Source organism: Miscanthus floridulus, chromosome 1 (genome assembly GCF_019320115.1).
Source record: "Miscanthus floridulus cultivar M001 chromosome 1, ASM1932011v1, whole genome shotgun sequence".
NCBI classification, from domain to species: domain Eukaryota; kingdom Viridiplantae; phylum Streptophyta; class Magnoliopsida; order Poales; family Poaceae; genus Miscanthus; species Miscanthus floridulus.
In genome coordinates this window covers 57,743,247-57,765,331 of record NC_089580.1, presented here as the reverse complement: position 1 = coordinate 57,765,331, position 22,085 = coordinate 57,743,247, and the positions used below count along the sequence as shown (strand labels likewise).

The 22,085-nt window shown below is 44.8% G+C and overlaps 1 protein-coding gene across 2 annotated transcripts; it reads right to left on the bottom strand.

Annotated features, from left to right (window-relative positions):
- Positions 1-5,767: 5,767 nt before the first annotated feature.
- Positions 5,768-21,782, bottom strand: LOC136525343 (probable serine/threonine protein phosphatase 2A regulatory subunit B''delta). 2 transcript variants are annotated; one of them, XR_010776510.1, is made up of 14 exons: positions 21,340-21,782; positions 17,823-18,071; positions 17,629-17,731; positions 17,451-17,550; positions 15,586-15,691; positions 15,366-15,456; positions 14,638-14,779; positions 14,081-14,228; positions 13,877-13,986; positions 7,397-7,553; positions 7,206-7,331; positions 6,975-7,120; positions 6,486-6,543; positions 5,768-6,396 (listed from the first exon to the last, which is right to left on the bottom strand). XR_010776510.1 is itself a non-coding variant. In XM_066518372.1 (13 exons), exons 1-12 carry the CDS (start codon positions 21,490-21,492, stop codon positions 6,980-6,982), a joined length of 1,626 nt encoding a protein of 541 aa, XP_066374469.1. In that variant the 5' UTR covers positions 21,493-21,782; the 3' UTR covers positions 5,768-6,543; positions 6,975-6,979. The 2 variants fall into 2 exon arrangements, 1 of the variants encoding a protein (XP_066374469.1); XM_066518372.1 differs by having other exon boundaries at positions 5,768-6,543.
- Positions 21,783-22,085: the final 303 nt, after the last annotated feature.

Sequence of the window (22,085 nt, the reverse complement as noted above, 5' to 3'; positions counted from 1 at the left end):
AACTCCATTTGTGGTCTTCCTAAGCATATCATGATAAACAAATGTGTTTGGCTTAGGTGAGTTACCATTTGGGCATTCATAGCTTAGATGCCCCTTTCTTTTACAAGCATAGCATATGCGGCCTTTGTTTGCTCTATGCTTGTTTTGCTTGTATGGACATCTATCAACCTTGTGGCCCATCTCATTGCATCCATAGCATCTTCTTGTTGCAACTTGGGCTTTCTTTCTTGCCACTTTGTACATTGGGCATTTCTTGGTAGAAGCCTTTTGATTTGCGGCTTCAACCTTGTCGGCCCAACTCTTGTGTGGACACATAGCCCACTCATGTCCATACAATCCACAACCATAGCACATCCTTTTTCCATGTTTCTTGCTCTTGGTTGTGTTGGTCTTGCTTGAGATGTGATTCTTTTGTTGGGCTTTGGAGGAAGCAAGGTTTGAACCCTTCTCAAGCTTCTTCACCATGTTATCACGGTTATCTTGAGAAGGTTGTGCTTTCTCCTTACCCTTCAACCGAATCACATCTTTCTTTAATCTTTGCACTTCTTCTTTGAGCTCTATGTTTTCTATAAGATTTAGCTCAATCGAAGATTGGCTTGCTTGAGGAGCACATTCATTAGTACGAGAAATATTTAATTGAGGTGGTGTACTAGTGAGCGGATGTGTGAGAGGTTGAGAGAATTTTACCGACATAATCACAACCTCATGAGCCACCTCAAGCATGATGCTTGATTCTACTACTTCCTCATGAGAGCATTTTAGATGAACATAATTTGCTTGTAGCTCATTATACTTGCTTGATAGTTCATCTAGCCTTGCCTTGAGCTCAAAGTTTTCCTTCTCTAGTTGTGAAACACTAGAAGAGGAGTTAGTAACTAAAGCATGCTCAATTGACAATTTTTCATACCTCTCATTTATTGCCTTTAGCTCTTGCAATTTGGAGATGAGAAACTTTTCTTGATTTTGAAGCGATTGCTCTTACTTCTCAATCTCTTCTTCAAGCTCATCATTCTTTTCAACTATCTTCATGATGATGAACTTGTCTTTATGGTTGAGATGATCAAGGTTGTAGTTGTCTTCAACTTCAACATCACTCTTATCTTGATCATCTACTGGTGCTTTCTCCTTTTCTTGATCTTTCTTGTTATTCTTCTTCTTGCTTTTCTTGGCCATGAGACACAAGTGATGAGTATCATGAGATACTGAGGTTGACTCATCACTTGGTCGCCATCGGGCTTGAGCATCGCTGCAAACAGCTGGTTGCTGGTCTGCTACCTTGGCCATACCAGACACATCCGGTAGGCATACCGGACATGTCCGGTATGTGCAGGTAGACAACACGTTATGCACTGTTTGCACTTCTTGCTCTGGCTCGGCGCTCTTGAGGTCTTGTGAGGCTTCTTCGCTGTATGATGACACAATGGACATACTTTCCATTGACTCGTTCTCAAGTGCATCATCACATTTGGATTTTCCATACAAATCAAAAAGTCTAATCCAAAGGAGATGAGCACTCTCCGGAGGTGGTTGTCCATTGAAGATTGCCTCATCTTGAACCTCTACACTTAATGTACTCAAAATGACATTAATAGCTTGAGCATTGAGTTGCACGCATATCTCTTCCTCTTTTGACAAATTTTTGTAGTTGCTCCAATCAACTATAGGAAGAGGTATGCTTGCATCCACAATATGCTCAACAAGAGGACTAATATCTCTAAAAGCATTGAGTACATTAATTGACCAAGGTAGAAAGTTTGAACCATCATTTTGGAGAAGCACCGGCTCCAATTCGATAGGCGTCGACATCCTTTTCTCACGGCGGTGAAGCTTTAGGTGAGAACCTCGCTCTGATACCAATTGAAAGGACCTAGGATGCCGCCTAGAGGGGGGTGAATAGGCGTTTCTGAAAATTAACACCTTTAAATGCGGAAATAATTAGAAAGGGGAGTTTCCAAAATGAAAACTCCAAATCAAGAGTACTACCACCCCTCACAAGTTAGCCACAAAGTAAACAAGGTATAAAGAATATATCTAGAAGCTACAACCCTGCAACACCAAGTTAGAACAGAGAATAAATATTTTCAGTGCAGGCAGGAAATACCGGACGTGTCCGGTATGAATACCGGACGTGTCCGGTATACACGATTTCTGCAGATCAGCCCCGAACTTGCTCCTTTCGATTTCTATCTTCAAACCAAACTGCAGGCACCTAATGGAGATGACAATATACACAGAGAACCTGCAGCACAGCTAGAGCAACACAAATATCAAATGGAATGCGAATTAAGACACGATATTTGTTTTACCGAAGTTCGGACTCATTCGAGTCCTACTCTCCGTTGAGGGGGCTGCGGGCGACCCAGCGAAGGTCAGCCCTAGAGGGTACCACGAAGGTCACTCTAGCCGGAGTCTTTTCCAACTCCTTTTCCTCCTTCCACTAAATGATTTCGAGGCAGCAGAATCGACCGTTACAAACTTTCCGAAGCAACCACAATCTCTCGGTTGCTCTCCGGCGACGCCTAGCCGTCTAGGACTGAAGAGTCCAAGAGTAACAAATGCGAATCACGAGATTGACAATATGCACAAGTGCTCAAGTGGTGGCTTGCTCTCTTTTTCAAATTCTTTCTCAACCCACAAATTGATTTTGCAATTTGGATCACACACTCACTAAGAGAGGGTTTAGGAGAGTTGACAAGGCTCAAAAACGTGTGTCTATCTCAGCAGAATCAGCAGCCTCCAAAGGTGGAGGCTTGGGGGTATTTATAGCCCCCTTGAAAAACTAGCCGTTTTATAGCCGTTGCAATACCGGACACGTCCGGTATGAATACCGGACACGTCCGGTATTACTCACACTGCGCCAACGGTAACTAAGTTACAGTGAAGTTGTGAGGCGTCGGAACTCCCGAAGAATGCCAGGACTTTCGACCGTTGGAACTCCCGACTCAAGTCGAAACCCCCGACCCTCAGTAATTTTGAAAAACATGTAACTGAGTTAAAGTTAGTGAGGTGTCGGAACTCCCGACACATGTCGGAACTCCCGACCGTCGGAACTCCCGACCCTCACGACTTTTGAAAACTGACCGTTGGCTTCTGGTCATCCATACCGGACACGTCCGGTATGACCAGGACAGTGAACCCTCCAAGTCAGTTGAAGTGCGAGACGTCGGAACTCCCGACCCATGCCGGGACTCCCGACCGTCGAAACTTCCGACCTACGTCGGAACTCCCGACGAACCAACACGAGAACAACAGTTTTACAGCTGCTGGACAAATACCGGACACGTCCGGTATGAATACCGGACACGTCCGGTATTATCAGACCAGCAAAAAACAGTTAGCACTTTTGTCGCTCAAATACTCAAAACTCACATGGGTTGGCTTGAGCACTTATGAAACATTATTTATCAACATGATGCATCCCTCTTAATAGTACGGCATACCTATTAAACTCAAGATAAACGGAAATATGAAATTATACCACTTGAGTTGTTCTTTTTGAATTGATGCCATCCCTTCCAATCTTCATCAAGTAAGGGTGCTAACATGTTGATGTTGATCTTTTCACTTGAGCATAGCCATCTTGAGTATGTGACTTGATTCCATTCATTAAGTTTGAATAATCCAAAATGTATCAAGTCACTTCCATCAAATTCTTCATTATAGATTTGATCCTTCACATCAATATGACCATCTTAGCTTGATTAGTACCTCAACTAAATGCAAGTACTTTCTTCTTCACCCTAGCTAGGTTCTTCGGCCGCCAAGCCGTCGCTTGCCCTTCACCCTTGCTTAGTACCTCGAAGCCTTTCCTTGCTATCTTCACCATCTCAAGCCATCAAGTCACATCTTTGTGTTGAATCATCCATTCATGTATTGTTATCATTTTCATTTCAATCTAGCAAGCTTCAAATATGAGACCAATCCATATGCAATCCCTCATGTCTCATTAACTAATAATCACGAGCTTGCTTTCACATAGTACATGGAAATCCCACAATAATTAAGCCTTAGCATGAATTCCATTTGCATTGTTGTCTTGTGCTTGAACTAAATTGTTTATACAACAACACACCATTTTGGCTTTCATTAAGTACCTGTGAGATAACCTATTACCTGTTCACACTTAGCAAACGGGTTAGTCCTTTAATCACGTTGTCATTCAATCAACCAAAACCCACTAAAGGGCTAGATGCACTTTCAATTAGTATATTTGCAAGGTGCTTATGAACATAGATAGAGGGGTGTAGTCTTGGCTAGACCGATAGTTATAATTCTGCACTTGTTTCGGTTAGACGACGCGATTAAGTTTTAAAAAGGACTATTCACCCCCTCTAGTCGCCATCTCGACCCTTTCAACGGGCAGCACGGAGGTCCCTCCACCGCCAGAGCTGGCCGTCGCGTCAGGGCCTCAGCTGGCTGGCCGCGCGGCCGTGGGGACGACCGGCGACGGAGGTGCCAAACCCTAGGCCGCGCGACCCGCTGCCTTGCGTGGCCTGGAGGAATCGGCGTGGTGGTGGTGGTGTTGGAGGAGGAGGAGGAGGAGTGTGGCCGTGCACGCGCGGAGGGGCGGCCGCCGCTGCGGCATGGCGCTGCAGTTCTGGCCGGGGCTCGCGCCATGAGCCGACAGCGTTGACCCGGTCAGCCTGCGGCGACGCGAGGGTAGGAGGAGGAGGAGGGCGTCGCTGCGTCAGGAGAGAGAAAGGGGTGGAAGAGGGGGTGGCGAGCGTCGCGGAGAGTTCGAGGAAGACGTACGACGGGAGGCTTCGAGAGGCAGCGGACGCGGTGGGAGCAGATATTTCCAGGGGGTGGTATAGAAGGCGGTGGGAGGAACTAGGACCGTTGATCGAAGAATCCGACGGTCCAAGTAATTGGGACGACGTGGATGGGCTGAGAGGCGGTCGAGGCTCGTCGGCTTAATAAGAAGAAATATGTTGTACACGTGAAACATTAAATTCTGTATCTTTATTATATTGCTATGAAAAAAGGCACTTGGAGTTTTTAGTCTTTTTGCATCTTACCCCACAATTACGATACATATTATCAATTACGACATATTAAATATTATCAAGGACTGCCTAGTATGTATCGCTTAGCCAGACGGCGTGCGGAAACACGACGTCGAAAAATGTTTCCCGTGCGCCTCCCAATTTGTGGACATCGAAAAACAGTATTAGTAAAAAACGATGTGGACATTTTAATTTTAATTAATATACTCATTTTTGTAGTTTTGTGGAAGTTAAGTTTATCATGTACGTGAGTTTGTTGGAAGATCCAAGTATATTTTTAGCGGTAGTTACGATAAAAGTTTTATCAAGACTAGTTTAGATAAAACTAGTCCAAACAACCCTAAAGACTGTTGGAAAATGCTGGTAGGCAATTAGTGTTTGGTTTAGGGAGTGTTTGGTTGGTGATACGAGGTAGTCCATTATCATCCCACTTTTTAGCTTTGTTTGGCTTGAAAGATCACGTTCCACGTAAGCACGTAAGCTAGTAATTGATACTAATATGAGAAATAAAATTATTTTTCCTAAATTTGAGTAAGACTCATAATGCACACTCCATCTAGAATAGGTTGAAATAAAATTATTTTTCCTAAATTTGAGTAAGACTCATAATGCACACTCCATCTAGAATGGGTTGATTTTCTAAACCAAACGCTCCATTAAGTGTCGTTCCTTCGCAAGTGCAAATGTTCTGTGTGCGTATGGTGGGAGTGAGGGGAGGGGCGCAAAATTATTGACAAAACTGAGCCAACAAATGAAAAATATAGCCAAGAAAACATGATCTTTAAAAGGAAAAGAGAGCAAGAATACACATGAAGTTTCAGCGCATCACGACATAAGTAGCTCAATAGGCAAAGCACTTTCAAGGAAGAGAACGAACCTAAGGAATAGTACTTGCAACCTAAAACATTCTCTGAATTTACACCTTAACAAAAATTGGATTGCCAATGTTATCTAGCTTTGTGTTACTATGCACCCACAATCCACAGCTTCTCGGCAATGTTACAAAATGACAACAGTACCAAGAACGGCAACAAACCAGGAACTACAAGCTGATGAGAATGCAGAACCTGAAAGCTACATGCCACGATCTTAGTTGTGATGGAATTGCTAGCCCACGCTTCCAAGATTAACAAAGAAAATGGCAGCCAAACATTAACAGTTCAGCTCCAAATTTTGCGCACAACAATTGAATTAACAGATATCCCCCTAAGGATCAATCAGAACACAAATGGATCTAGTCGACCAGGAAGGGTCCTTCACTATAGTATCATTTGTGACTGCTGAGGTTGTTGCCTTGAAACTGCAGGGCGCCCACCAACCTCCCTCCCCAATTTTCCAGCCAAGCAAAAATGTTTGCACAACAGGATAACTGACAAATATCGAATCAGATCTGCACAGTAAAACTTGTAAGTAGTCTTTGGTGTTACTGAATATGCTGTGAGTCTACAATAGCCTCCACAGGGTAGCCACCAACTTTACAATTCTTCCGCTTCACAACCATAATCATCCATGTCCAACCAAATTCATGCAGCAAGACCTGTAAACAGAAAATTCAAAAAAATATAATAAAAAAACTAGTAGGAACATGACCACAAGTATATTTATACTTAAAAAATATCTCAGATTTGTATTCGACCAGCAAACCATTGGGTGACAGTTCTGGTTTTAAACCCCCAAAACTCCATGCTATTTCTGGTCTAACCCTATAATTTTGAAGTCTAAGGTTGTACAGAAGACATGAACAGCAGAACAGGTCGGGATTTAATTGCAAGAGGAAGTAAGATGCAATATTGCCTCCATTGCACAAAAGATATATGCCCATTACACAAAAGAAATAATGCTGTCCTCTATACTCTGCAAAATTTCATGGTGTTTATATCATTTCATGGTGTAGCTTACAAAACTAATTTAGCTATCTTATCATGTTGTGTTACTAGATCCATTGGACAGTATTTAGTAAACACTTACACCATTCAGAATGGAGCCTCAAGTGATTCATCCCACACATCACCACTTCCATTTGAAGCATCCTCACCATCTTCTTCCATGGACAATCTAATATATTCTCTATGCGCAAACCGATCCCACTCAGTTAGAGTTGGATTTTCACGTTCCTACAATTAAACATTATCCAATTATTTAACTTAATTAACTTAATACTTGGCAGCAAATCTTTAGTTTATTAAGGGTTATAATCACCTGGCGAATGAGGAATGGATCACGAGTTTCAAACGCCATGAACTTGTTGAGATTGAAAAGAATATTGAATATATTTCCTGAGAGTTTACACCGTTTTAAGTCCCTTAGAGTGAAATAGCTCTCATTCTGTAGAAAGGAAAATATTTATCAAGCCCAGATAAAATGTTTGCGGAATATGTATGAGAATCTACCTCTGGTCCAATCATATCAATCATCTGGCATAATATGTCCTCAAAAAGCACAGGCTCCTGTGCCATGCACTCCATTCGGTGCAATTGCTCCTCGTAGAAAAATTGCATTTCATTGGAAGTTAAAATACCATTACCATCAAGATCAATGCACTTAAACCTGTGAAAGTTGTTTCCCATATTTCAATAACAAACAATTACAATATTTCAATAAAATTACAACTATAACCTGAGTTATACAATGTGCACAGCAAAGATAGAAAGTTGTTTCCCTCCAATACCAAATATATATGTCCATTCAGCCATCTCTCAAATGCATCATGCAACAAATATAAGTCCATGATAACTCCGATGCACCTTTTTGCTTCATTCTTCCATGTCTACCCCTACCTAAATGCACATTGATCAATGCGATACACTTGCTACTCATCTTAGGTGCTGTTTGGTTGTAGGATAGGTAATGCAAACGTAAAGGAATCAAGCTGCAGCAGTATCCGAAATGGAACAAGAGATTACATGTTGGTGCTTAGGGATCGGAGAGCGTAGGAGTGGAAGGTGGGAGGCCTGGGCTTGGAACCCCGGCGGTGAACTGGCGGCGCCGTGCTCGGCGCCTGGCTGGAGGACGGTGACAATAGAGAGATCGTGAACAGTAACGCATGAGGACCCAAGGTGAGATAAACTCAATCCCAGGCTGAATCTATTCCATCATATTGTTCAATACTTATACAAGCCAATCTCTAACCGACTCAACTCTAACTTAACCAAATAACAAACTAAGGAGATAAATATCCTAGATTCTAGGACTAGCTAACCAACTGGTCGGCTAAACCGGGCTCTCAGCCACGGTTCCTGCGCCTGTAGACCTTACCGGTCATAACATCTCTCCCCTCCTTCGGAAACAGCTCGTCCTCGAGCTGAAACGAAGGAAAAAGAGCACGAAACTCATCCAGGGGTTCCCAAGTGGCGTCATCTTCCGGCAAGTTCTCCCATTGGACCAACACATGCCACACCCCTCGCCGCAACTGAGAACGAAGCACGCGCGCAGGACGATGGAGCAGTCTGCCATGACGAAGCGGAGGAAGCGCCGGTGCAGTGGAGGGCGGAGTTCCCCGAAACGGCTTGAGAACCCCAACATGGAACACATCATGAATGCGAGCTCCCTCCGGAAGACGCAGCCGATAGGCCACTTCGCCAACGCGCTCAATTACCTGAAACGGACCAGCAAATCGGGGACTGAGCTTGCCACGGAAGCCCGGCACCAAAGACTGCGTCGGCCGATGAAGAAGGCGCAGGAGAACCCAATCATCAACGGCAAACTGAAGAGGACGGTGGTGGGCATCATAATGTCGTTTGGCATATTCCTGGGCCTGCAGCAGCCGATCACGAACATCGGCGAGAAATGCATCACGATCACAGAGAAGCTTGTCGACCTTGTCTGTCCTTGCCGTGCCTGCAGCATAAGGCAACAGAGGCGGCGGAGGCCGGCCATAAACCACCTCAAATGGCGTCGTCCGAAGGGATGAGTGGAATGAAGTGTTGTAACAGTATTTTGCCCAAGGAAGCCACTGAAGCCAAGACCTAGGACGATCGCCAGTGAGACACCTCAAATACATGGCAATTGTGCGATTGACCACCTCGGACTGTCCATCGGTTTGAGGATGAAAAGCTGTGCTCATCTTGAGCTTGACCCCAGCTAGCTTGAAGAGATCACGCCAAACATTCCCTGTAAACACTGGATCACGATCACTAACAATGGACGCCGGAAAACCATGAAGTCTGACAACACCCTCAAAGAAGACCCCGGCGACAGAAGCCGCGGTGTACGGGTGACTGAGCGGAAGAAAATGCGCCTGCTTGGAAAATCTGTCAACCACCGTCAGAATCACACTCTTCCCATGTACACGCGGAAGGCCCTCCACAAAATCCATGGAAATATCCGACCAAACTTGTGAGGGAACCTCTAAAGGCTGAAGGAGACCCGCCGGGTGTAGATGCTCTGTTTTGTTACGCTGACATGTGATACAAGAGCCCACAAAGTCCCGAACAAGACGACGATCATGATCGATTACGAACTCCTGGCGAAGCCGCTGCAGCGTCTTCTGTATGCCTTCTAGGCCAGCACCGTGCGCCAACTGGAGAACGGCAGGGAGTACCGTGGATGACGCCGGATCAAACACGCGGGCACCGCGCATGATGAGACCGTCCGCGAGACGCTAGGGCGCACCCCGTTTCGCCACAATGGAGTCGCGCAGCGCACGGAGGTCATCATCTAGCTGCAGTTCGCGGCGTAGATCGTCGAATAACTGAAAGGAAGGCTCTGTGATGGCATGAAGCACCAGATCGTCCATCCCCCGTCGAGACAACGCATCGGCAACGACATTGAGAGTGCCCGGCCGATATTCAATTGTGAAATCAAACCCAAAGAGCTTACTAACCCACTGATGTTGGGGAACTGTCGAGAGTCGTTGATCCAACAAGAACTTCAATGCATATGCGCACAATAAACTGCCGTCCCCATAGATACGGACGCTAGTGCCGAACTGCCTGGACTAGGAAAATGAGTTCCCTCTCATATGCGGCTAACTTGTGGTGTCGAGCTGCAAAGGGTCTGCTGAAAAATGCCAGAGCACCAGCGCCTTGATGGAGTACCGCGCCGAAGCCAGAGCCGGATGCATCACAATCTACCACAAAAGACTTGTCCCAATCAGGAAGTTGGAGAACTGGTGCACCGGATAGGGCCGTCTTGAGGGCATTGAACGCATCCGTGGCTGCGGGCGACCACAGGAAAGCCTCTTTCTTGAGCAGCTCCGTCAACGGGGCAGCCACCGAGCCATAATCTTTAATGAATCGCCGATAGTACCCGGCAAGGCCGAGAAACCCCCGGAGAGCCCGTACATTGCCGGGTTGAGGCCAGGTAGCGACGGCTGCAACCTTCTCCTGATCCATTGCAACACCAGCCGCGGAGATGACATGTCCCAAGTAATGGACCGATGTCGTTGCAAAGTCACATTTGGAGCGTTTCAACCGGAGGTGATGATCCCGCAGTGCAGTCAGTACGGCGTTGATGTGCTACAGATGCGCCGACCAAGAGGGGCTATAGATCAAGATGTTGTCAAAAAACACCAGGACAAACTTACGCAAGAACGGCCGGAGCACTGTGTTCATTAGACTTTGGAATGTCGTCGGTGCATTGGACAGCCCGAATGGCATGACTAAGAACTCGAAGTGACCCTCATGAGTCCGAAAAGCAGTCTTCTCAACGTCATCAGCATGCATGCGCACTTGATGGTACCCAGAACGTAAAAGTCCAGTTTGGAGAAAAATCGGGCCCCGTGGAGCTCATCGAGCAGTTCTTCGACCACTGGAATCAGAAATTTGTCCTTGATGGTGAGCTTGTTCAAGGCACGATAATCCACGCAAAACCTCCAGGAGCCGTCATGTTTTTTGACAAGTAAAACAGGAGCCGAGAACGCTGAGGTGCTTGGCCGGATTACCCCCGTCTGCAGCATAGTGGCACACTGAGACTCCAGTTCATCTTTCTGCAGTTGTGGGTAGCGGTAAGGTCGCACGGCCACTGGCAGCACATTCGGCACAAGATGAATGCGGTGATCACAGGCGCGTGCGGGCGGCAAACCTTCGGGCGTGGCGAACACATCCTCAAAAGAGTTCAGGAGTTTGTCGAGCAAAGCCGTTCCGGTGTTGCTGCTCGCATCATGGATAGCATGGAGGCGGCGAGTAGACTGCAAGTCATAGCGGGTGGAGCCGATACCGCGCCAAAACACACGTCGCCCGGCCTTGTTGAGCGCCATGCACAAGTCATCAAAATCCCACAATATCGGTCCGAGGGTGCGCAAGAAGTTGACACCTAGCACCATGTCCCACCGGTCCAATGGAATCGTGTAGTAGTCAACTGAGAAAACTTCTTCGGCAATGCGTATCCCGACGTCGCGCGCGAGCCCCTGGCAAGCGACGCGGTCACCATTTGCGACCGTGACTCCGGCACCTGGGCACAGATCAAAATGGATGCCAACGCGATGTGCGACGTCCCCGTTGATGAATGTGTGCGTAGAACCCGAATCAAGCAACGCCACGCACTGCACATTGCCAACCTGGACGTAAACCTGCATAGTATCTTCAGTCCTAATGCCTGCAATGGCCGATAAAGATATGGTGGGCTTGTCTTGGCCGGCGTCTGATGTTTGTTCATCCTCATCGGACTCTGGCTCTTCCACAATATAATCTGTCACTTCCAGGTAAAACAGACGTGGACACTTGTGTCCCTGCACATACGGTTCATCACAATTGTAACACAAGCCCAATTTACGGTGATCTGCCATCTCCGCCGGCGTGAGACGCTTGAAGGGGCGGGTTGTTGAAGACGCCGAGGCTGCTGAGGATGGCGTAGCCCCCCTGGTAACCGGAGCACGCCGAGGAGTACGAGTGGGTGGTGCTAGTAGCGCGAGGGCCGCTGATGCATGGCGACGCTCATAAGCCTGAGCCAAGCGCATGGCGCGGTGCAAGTTCTGGGGGTCATGGAGCTCCACATCAACCCTGATATACTCAGGGAGACCTCCGGTGAACAGCTGGGCTTGCTGTAGCGGCGCCAGATGTCCCGCGTGCGCCAAGCGCGCTTGGAAAGCTTCCATGTAAGCATCGACGGAGGCACCGAACGGTAGGCGAGCAAGGTCAGCAAGATGGTTGGTGGACAGCGCTGGCCCGAAACGCTGGTGGCAGAGCAGACGAAAGTTGTCCCAGGATGGCCGGCTGGAGTCACGTTCCAAAACATAATACCATTGCTGTGCAGGTCCCGTCATGTGGAAGGATGCGAGCCAAACCTTGTCCGCCTCACGGGTAAGCTGGCCGCGGAAGAACGATTCGCAACGGTTTAGCCATCCGAGCGGGTCTTCTTTGCCGTCGTAAGTGGGGAAGGACAACTTATGGAATCTGGGCACTCCCTGACTGTCCCCATGCTCCTCAGGTTGATGGCGCGGTGCATGCACCATCGTAGCCGAGGAGTAGATTGGCGCGTTCATGATGGAGGACAGCGACAGAACCGGTGACGGTGATGACGGAAACGGGATCGACTGAATCGGCAGCCCAGTCGGGAATGTCTGAGAGGAGACAGCAGCAGCCGTGGTCGCCGGAAGCTGCGCCGAGGATCCCGGCAGTGATGGTGAGGGCAGGATCTCCGAGACGATCGGCTCTGACGCCGGAAGACCCCCATACCCCGGGATGCCATACTGTAGGAGCAGCGTGGTGGAGTATGGCAGACGTGGTGGCGACGAAGGCCCCGGACGGCTCTCTACCGTCGACAGGCACAGAGACATCTCCACCATCTAGCGCTGCATGCCTTGGAACATCTCTCCCATCTGCCGCTGCATGCTTGCCAAGGCGGCCAGGGAGTCTTCAAGGGTCGGTGGTGCTGGAGGCGGTGGGAGGGCGCCCGACGTGGCGAGATGAGCGGACGACGGCGGCATGGTGGTGCCGGTGGAGGGCACCGCAGTGGCAGTGGCACCGGCAGGAGTACCAGAAGATGCCATGGTCTCTGATACCAGATTGTTGGTGCTTAGGGATCGGAGAGCGTAGGAGTGGAAGGTGGGAGGCCTGGGCTTGGAACCCCGGCGGTGAACTGGCGGCGCCGTGCTCGGCGCCTGGCCGGAGGACGGTGACAATAGAGAGATCATGAACAGTAACGCCCGAGGGCCCAAGGTGAGATAAACTCAATCCCAGGCTGAATCTATTCCATCATACTATTCCATCATATTGTTCAATACTTATACAAGCCAATCTCTAACCAACTCAACTCTAACTTAACCAAATAACAAACTAAGGAGATAAATATCCTAGATTCTAGGACTAGCTAACAAACTGGCCGCCTAAATCGGGCTCTCAGCCACAGTTCCTGCGCCTGTAGACCTTACCGGTCATAACATTACATGATTTGTTTGGTTCACTCCACATCCGTAGCATTATCTGATCCCGCTGGATGGGGAGCGTAGTCATGATTCTACTAAGCTAGTATTCGTTTGCAGGGCACCTGATACCAGCACATCACAAGCAAACACAACCTAGCGTGATTCGTTGACACTGTGATCGGACCCCACGCCAAATCAGTCCAACCAAACAGCACCTTAAACTCTAGCAATGATACAAAGTCTAAATGGGTTTGGTTTGAGGAACCACCTCATACTACATGAGTTGGTGCATCATGAGTTCATCCCATGAACTTTGGTGGAATCAACCCATTCCTCATGCATATACTAATTATTAGTTTGTGAGGAATGAGGTGGTGATGGATCAACCATTCTATTACACAAACCAAACAAAAAAGTAAGGAGTGACATGATAATGGATCAACTCATTCCTCAAACCAAACACACCCTAAGATTATAAATTGTAAGGTGGAATCATCTTATCACATTAAGACAAGGGGAACAGTTCTACAAAAAAAATACAACTATTCAGAACACAGCTACAACTTACCAGTATTCAAGGCTAGGCTCAGATGATTTGTCTTCCTCTGATAATATAAAGTAAACAAAGTCTTCATAACCCATCTTTCCTTCTGACATGCTTGTGAATTTCCTTGGGATCTAATAACAGTAAAAGAGCCAATATAAGGACACAAAGCACAACATTTTGGTGATAAAGGGCTAAGGTTTGAATGCCAAAATGGAATAGACTAACCTGTGTGAAAATTCTATCAACTATTCTATAGGTCAACGAATGATTTCCATATCTGATGAGATTTTCCTTATCAATCAAAAAATCGTGATCTGTATCCAGCTCCCAGAATTTACAGTAGATCACATAAAAGTGCTCATATGAGAAGTATCTGCATCAAATCATGAGCCAAGATTATCAACTTGGGAAACATTATCCAAAGGATACTGTTAAGACTATATAAAGAAAACACAGTGAACAAATGTAATCCACACAAAAACAAATAGAAGCAGAGGACAGGTACTCCCTCCGTTCCAAACTGTAGGTTGTTTTGGCTTTCCTAGGTACATAGCTTTTGCTATGCACAAAAACATATGCGCAATGTCTAGATGCATAGTAAAAACTATGTATTGAAGAAAGCCAAAACGACTTACAATTTCGAACAGAGGGAGTAAAAAATGCATGTACGCAACTGCATCATGATAAATAGTGTGATAAAAACCTCAGTTCTGCTCATAACTCATATGGTGATGCACAATGAATAGACAGTGGTGATCTGTTAGGATGTCATATATAATTACCTCAACACTTTGTTGATATCTTCCTCCTCATCTAACTGCTGAAGTGCAGCAATTAAATTTCCACGTTTGAGCTCTCTCAGAGTCAGATGGCCATTCCCAGATCTATTTATGGAGTAAAAGATTCTATATATTACAGTCTCCGCTGAAGAAAACAACAAGAAATGATGAATGTGACACAGCAAACATTAGCAACAGTCCAAAACATTCAGCAAATCTGATCTTAAAAACAAAATGGATAGTTGAGTTAGTTTTAGTGATGGTTGGTAATGCTCCAGACTTCATGCAACCAACACTTGTTGCCTACCAGCATTTTCCAATAGCTAAGGGAAAGAATTCAAATCAGGGTGCCATCATTGCCCGTAAATTCCTATGGCAAGAACCACGAAGTGAAAGACAAGGCTGTCCAGCTACACTAGAACTACTTTAAATGAAAAGGAATCATATTGTGTGTCCATGTCTATGTGACAAACAAGCTTACTGGAAAAACATATAAGAGTCCACAATCATATTTCAAATATGTCTAGCAAAAGACCGATCTGGCTGAAAACACCTAACACTGTAAGGATGCTGCTCTACCACCAAGTAAAGGGCTTGCCATTCATATGTGCATTTCTCAAGGAATAGAGGAATAAAAAAGCATGAAAAGCACATCTATGAAGTACAAATTGGAGTGAAGAATTAATTCTCAAGTATGCTAATTCACTTGGACTTTGGATAGCAGGAACTACCATATCTCTCCTGAAACTCGGGGGTCCCTTGTAAAAACTCTAAGCCAGGGTGAGTTGCCAGTAGTTCTTTCAGGACAGGCTTGAAGTCATCCTGTACATTCGAATGTATTTTCCCCCCATCAGTATAAAATTAGTCACACAGAATGGAAGAACTAAAATCTCTCCTAGATTCATCTATGCCCGTGTTAGCACTGAGAACATTCGGAAGAAAATAGCTGACCTGAGTGAGATATGTGTAACCCGGCTTTCTTAATATTTCAAATATTTGACTAGCCATATCCATTGTAATCTTATTGTCATTGATCCAGTACTCCACAAATGCATCCCTGTGTTTAGATAGAGTTAGACTACCATACTTAAATCTTTCTTCAGAATAATCAGTGTTGGTGAAACAGACTGCCATTTTACATCGAATCACTAGTACAATTTATCACATGTAGAGATGCAAGTTTGATGAAAGGCAGGTCAACCCAAAACCCACTCTTCCACACTGAACTCTACCTCCACCTAATAGTGTTTTGTTTTTTCTTTTTTTCTAGGATTTACAGACCAAATGAAGTAGTGTGCGTCATTGGGTTAATTGACGCATTTGTTTCCCTAATTGTTCAAACATAGTAAAGAAAACATTACTATACATAAATCGCATTCCCAACTAATAATTAAGAAACTATGAAACAAAGCAGAAGTTGAGTGATGCCAAATTTTACCATCAAAGCTATAGAGCATGTTACATGATCTGACACACTAGGAGGGGAAAGGCAAGCTAGAAGCTGCAACACTTCTCTTAATGAACAAATTCAGCAAATCAGGTTCCAAACCAGTGGCTAAGGTACGATCTAGCATTACAGGTATGAACGAAATCAAAGAAAAGCTAGCATCAGTGATTCAAGGAGGAAGCAGGATAACAGAAACCACTTTTGCATGTATCAATGTTTTTGCAATGGCAACTTTGCTAGACCTTGTAACTACTAACCAGTAACCTATATAATTCCTTTGAAGATGAATATACATATGGATGCAGCTTTCAACCAAAAGGTTGAAGCCATTTGAGTGATGGAGTATCACTTAGCCTTGAAATGTCATGCCCAGTAGTCCAGGTACTAGCCAAGCATGATACACCACTAAAACTGTAAGCACTTGCATGAACAAGACAAAACTAACTGACCAAAATGTATACTCCCTCCATTCCAAAATGTCAGTTTTTTTAATTTTGTCGAGTCAAATTCTCTAACTACGAGAAATTTATGGAAAATATATTACCACCCACCCCCAAAAGAAAAAACTACAAATGTAGGTTCTTTTAGCCCTCTCAACTATTCTCAAAATGCAAGTCAACCTAGAACTTCTATATGCATCTTTTACCCTTTTCTTCCCCACTTAATAAATGCCAATACTCTCACAGATGAATGAGCCCTCTTTCCCAATGCAGAATAATGAAGGGCAACAAGGTCATTTGACCTACTTTCTTAATCCTTGTGCACAAGTCTTAAACAACATTTGGAATAAGAGGGGTTTAGCATCTACTACACCAAATAAATGCGCTATCATGGTGGACTTGATGAAACTAATTTGATGTTGTGGATGTTGGTGCATTTTTCTATAAACTTGGGCAAAGCGAAGTTTGACTTAGGTCAAAACAAAAACAAAAACACCTTAGATTTTGGTGGTTGTTTTTTTCCTCATTATTATCTTAATGATCCTTATAGTAGTTGAACTGCCCACAGTCGATTAAAGAATCATGTGATGGCTTAAAAACGAATGGTCAACATGTGATATCCAACTAAAGTGCTGAAAACCAATGATAAGTTGTGGCAAAAGCAAAGATTAATGTTTGTCTAAGTGACAAAGGAGGTAAAAGGCATAAACACATATGACCGTAATCAAGTAGAACTAGCATTTAGCATGTTTACAAGCTTCAACGAGGACGCAGAAGAAACCAACACCCCAAAGAATAAAGAACAAACTGAAATAGGATAAGGAGACACTAGCCTGACATCTAAAAGTAACTATAGTTCCTCAATTGGATCTTTACATCATTACATGGGCGTCACCATAGACCTTGGGTTCAGATGTCGAACATCATACCTTGAGACAGTTCCGGTGCATGCAACATCAATTTTCTTGAAAAGGACACTAGAGAAGAATGAAGGAAGTTTACATATGTCCTTTGTGACCGATCTGAATTCTGGTATGGACAAGTAAAAGTATATAAGCTTCAGAAGTCATTGCAATGACAGAAAATAAACTGTGAAGCCGTATTCACCTTGAATCTGAAGTCCCTCCCCACCAAAAAATAGGTGATCTGTTCTTGATAAGCACTGCTCCTTCAAATCTTTTGTAGGAGGACGCCCATTCTTGAAGTAAAACTATAAAACATATTGTTCCAGGAAAATTTTGTGCTTAAACAATGTAGCAACAAAAACAACAATAATAGTTACAAGGACAGGTGTGAAGTACCTGAGGTATAACTTCTCTCACTGGTTCACTAACTAATTTTAATGGAGAACCCAAGGACGATGGTCCAGCTCCAGATCCTCGTCTCATAACACGGGGGGAACCAGAAGTGCTCCTAGGAGAAAGTGGTGGAGCACTACCAGCAGGAAACATCGACGGTAGAGAACCACTTGAAGCAGCATTTGTGCTAGCCGAGCTTCCAGCAACATTAAGCACGGCGCCAGTCTTTGCATCCTCAATCAAAGACTTTACCTAATGTACATGAAAAATAAACACTGTAAGAAACTGTGCATCTGACTTCCTATCTACTCCCTCCATTCCAAATTGTAATCCGTTTTGGCTTTTCTAGATATACATAGCTTTTGCTATGCATCTAGATATACACTATGTCTAGCTACATAATAAAAACTATGAATCTAGAAAAGCCAAAATGACTTACAATTTGAAACAGAGGGAGTACACTTCAGAGTTTCAGATCATTCACATAAACAGAGAAAGAAAAACTCAACAATTTACAATAAAGAAAGTTACAAAAGATCTGCATTTGCTGGAGAGGATACCCATAGATAATCACACACAAGGAAAAAAATCACACAGAAGAATATTGTAGCACCATTGGACAAAATAACAGTATCCTCATAGTTCATAAAGCCTAAATCTGTAGGCAACACTACTGTAGGTTTCATAAAGCATCATATTGCCAATGCAAGTTTTCCATTTTCACCCCTAGGTATCATGCATTTATTCAATCAATTCAAGCCTAAAACCCATTGCAACTGGCCATCCTTATTTCCCGATGGAATATCTTATGGGCAAACAGAAATATTTAGAAACCAAAACATACCAGGCCACAGAAAGAGTTATAGCTTCCAATATATCTATGTTAAGTACGTATCAAGGCCCATTCTAAGCCCATATGGCCCATGAGGCTCTCTATATAATGTCATCTCCACTAATGGAGTCATTGTCTTCTGAAATCTTTGAGATTAGTAACATGGTATCAAAGCCATGGATTAGGGGTAGGGTTAGTGATAATCCAATGTTTTAACTTTTAACCCAACCACTATCCACTCTTCCCGCCGGTGTCTTCATCCTCCGTTCAGCCGATGCATTGTTCGTCCGCTCGCTGTTGTGCTATAGAAAAAATAACCTACTGTAGTGGTAGCACCATGGTCGTTACATGGTCTATTGCTGCAGCACCGCAAACAGATACTATTTTGAAACAACAATAAGGTTCATATATACCTAAACGAGCTAGCATAAACTAAGCTACCAAGGAGCACTTGAGAACAATCAAAGGAACAGCGCACACTCTCTCGACTCAAAAGTCATTGCACTCAGCGTCAAATATAAATAAATGCAGTTGTTCACAAAAAGCTGCCGGCCACAAACCAGAAATGAGCTAAGAATCAAAATCAGCATCACTGTTGGAAAGTTAAAATATAGCACAGCTAACTTAAAATATTCTGCATGCCTCTACCATAATGCTATTGCAAAGAGAAAACCTCAAGTCCAAAATTTCATGTCCGTGAAAAGGTAGAATCAATCTATGTACTAGGTCCCCAATAAGCACTTTGCAAAATTGATAGACAACACAACCTAACTTAAATTGGAGACAGGCATAGCTAATCATCTTAAGCTAGTGTTCTTACAGTGTAGCACCACAAAAATGGCATCAATAGGAATGTACATGTTTGCATACCCAACACATACGATCTGCTCATAAAGCTCAGACCACCTCACTAGTATCAACCATAAATCAACCACCAGCTACTCTCTTAAACTCTACTTATACAGCAATCAGGCCCGTCCCTAGGGGTGTGAGGCCGGTGCGACCCAAATTGAGGGCCCCTACAGGCAATGTCGCACCAGTGACCCGCTATATTCCATGGCCAAATTACTGTGTTTGACCGACCAACGCAAATGCAGCATTCCGTTTGCTCGTGGCTAGTGTCTGTTCATATCCCGTCCAGCCGTCTCGGACGATCAGAGGGGCGTTTGTTCTGTTGTTCATCACATGCGGAAGGGCCAAGCACCAACAGGCAGTGCCAGTGTGCTGCAGCAGTGGAGCATGCCTGCCAGAAGCCAGCCGCCGCGCAGCCTGATCTGCATGGCTGCAGGGCTCAGGCCTTGCTTAGCGACAAGCAAAATAAGTGCACACCGGCACAGGCAACAACTCAGCAATTTAGGAGTCATGTAGTTTCTTCTTTAAATATTTTTCTTCTACAAATGCTTCAGATGACAGATGAACTATAGAGATCAGTGAACAAGCTTGTTTGTGGTTTGCTGTATATCTCGTAATTTTCTTATTTTTCATCTTTTTGTGTACCTGTGCACCAATTGATAAAGATGTCGATATGATTCTGGTTACCAAAAGACTTAAATAGAAAAAAAAAAGAAGAAAGGATCTAACTCAAATCTAAAAAAGGAGACATAAGATAGGTTTATTATAAAATATAATGACAAGTCATCTGAAATCATACGTTTATTGTTCTATTTAGCAAGGCCTCACTTTAGAGTTTGGCACAGGCCCTGATTTATGCCAGGACGGCTCTGACAGCAATGAAAATAAGGATTCAGACTAAGACAAGTTTCACATGCACCAGGCTAGTTCCTATATCATTGTTGACGTGAAACACAGCTTAGGTGACACTAATCAGATCACTGGATATGGCACATATCTCCTACAAATATGATACATGCTCATGTCACCAAGTTACTAAAATTCAGAAAACAATGGTAGTGTAGATAACAATAAAGTAATTCAATGAAGATAAAGATCACTACCAGACTCCCGGCCATAAGTTGCTTAAATAATTCAATGTGGTATTAAAACCTTGATATAAGAAAAAAGAATAATCAATCAACAGAATGAGGTTCCAGAGACCATAATAGAACTGTCCGACAAGCACAACAGCATGAGGAAAAAAAAACTGTTTAGCAACATGAATCCTTTACACGAACTGTATATGCATTTTAAGCAGTCTTCTATGGTTGTCACTTAAATCGACAAACTAACAATTCAGATCAAATATCTAACTAAGAAAGGGCACCCCAACCTTCCAGGCTCACTAAACTACAGATGTAACATCTTGGGATTGCAAAGTTTAAAATAATCAAAGCCAACCCTTGCACGCAGACTACCAGATAATCACAGGAAGCAGAGACAAATGCTATATCCATGCTGCCCAGTTACACTGAAATTTACATTGGCGAGTTTCCAAGAACAAGATCATAGACAAAGAAACATAAGTACGAACAAAGACAAACCAAGCCACTAAATGAACCCTGCACTTTGGCCTACCAAACTCCATCATCATACTTCATCGAAGTCACAAGCTCGTAAATGCGATATACGAAGTAACAACCTAACCAGTACGCGCCGCAGCACAAAGGACGCCAGCCAAAACGTTCCAACGATGTTTCTAACTTGTCTGAGCATAAGATCAGAGTCCAGAGAAATTTAAGCACAAAGCAAAGCAGCAAGCGAGGAAGGCGAGAGGGCGCGTTGAAGGGATACCAGCTTGGTCGTCTCGGGTAGCACGAGCCACTGCGAGTAGAGCGCATCAGCTATTATGGAGTTCTCGCGAAGCGCGCCCGGCGCGAGCTCCGCCAGCTGCAGCAGCTCCGGGTCCAGCGCTGCCGCGTCCCTCCTCGCCGGCTCCACCTCCATTACTCCCAAGCTCTAGAGGCCTTCTCATACACCAAGCCGGCCACCAAAACCAGATCTGCCCCCGCGCGTCCGGACGCTGTTCCGGCGGGGAGGAAGGGCGCAAATCGGAGCTCAGCGGGATCAGCGAGGAGCAACGAAGGAGGATCGAGTGCCGGCAGCAGCGGGATCTCAAGCGACGGCTGGAGGCGCGGGGCGGGAGCAGGCGAAACCCTAGGCAAGCAGCCGAGCGAGGAGGAGATGGGAGAGACGGGAAGACGGTGATGTGGTAATGGTGGGCGTCGAGCCGTCGATATAACAGCGGAGGGCAAAATAGATTGGGATATTTGGATCAGGCCATTACAATCGTCGATCGTTATAATTTATCTATTAAAAGATATGTTATTATAATTTTATCTCTCCACCGTTTAGGTCATTCTGTATATGAGATGCGTATAAGGATCTATTGTCAGACGTATCCTCATACAGGGACACGTACGAGCGTTAAGTGGCCGGCTCCGTCCGTTAACGGGCGTCGTCGCTCTCTCTTTCTCACCTTCTCCTTGTCCTCGTTCCCCTTCGTCAGATAGCGACGAACCCTAGCGGCGGTTTGGGCT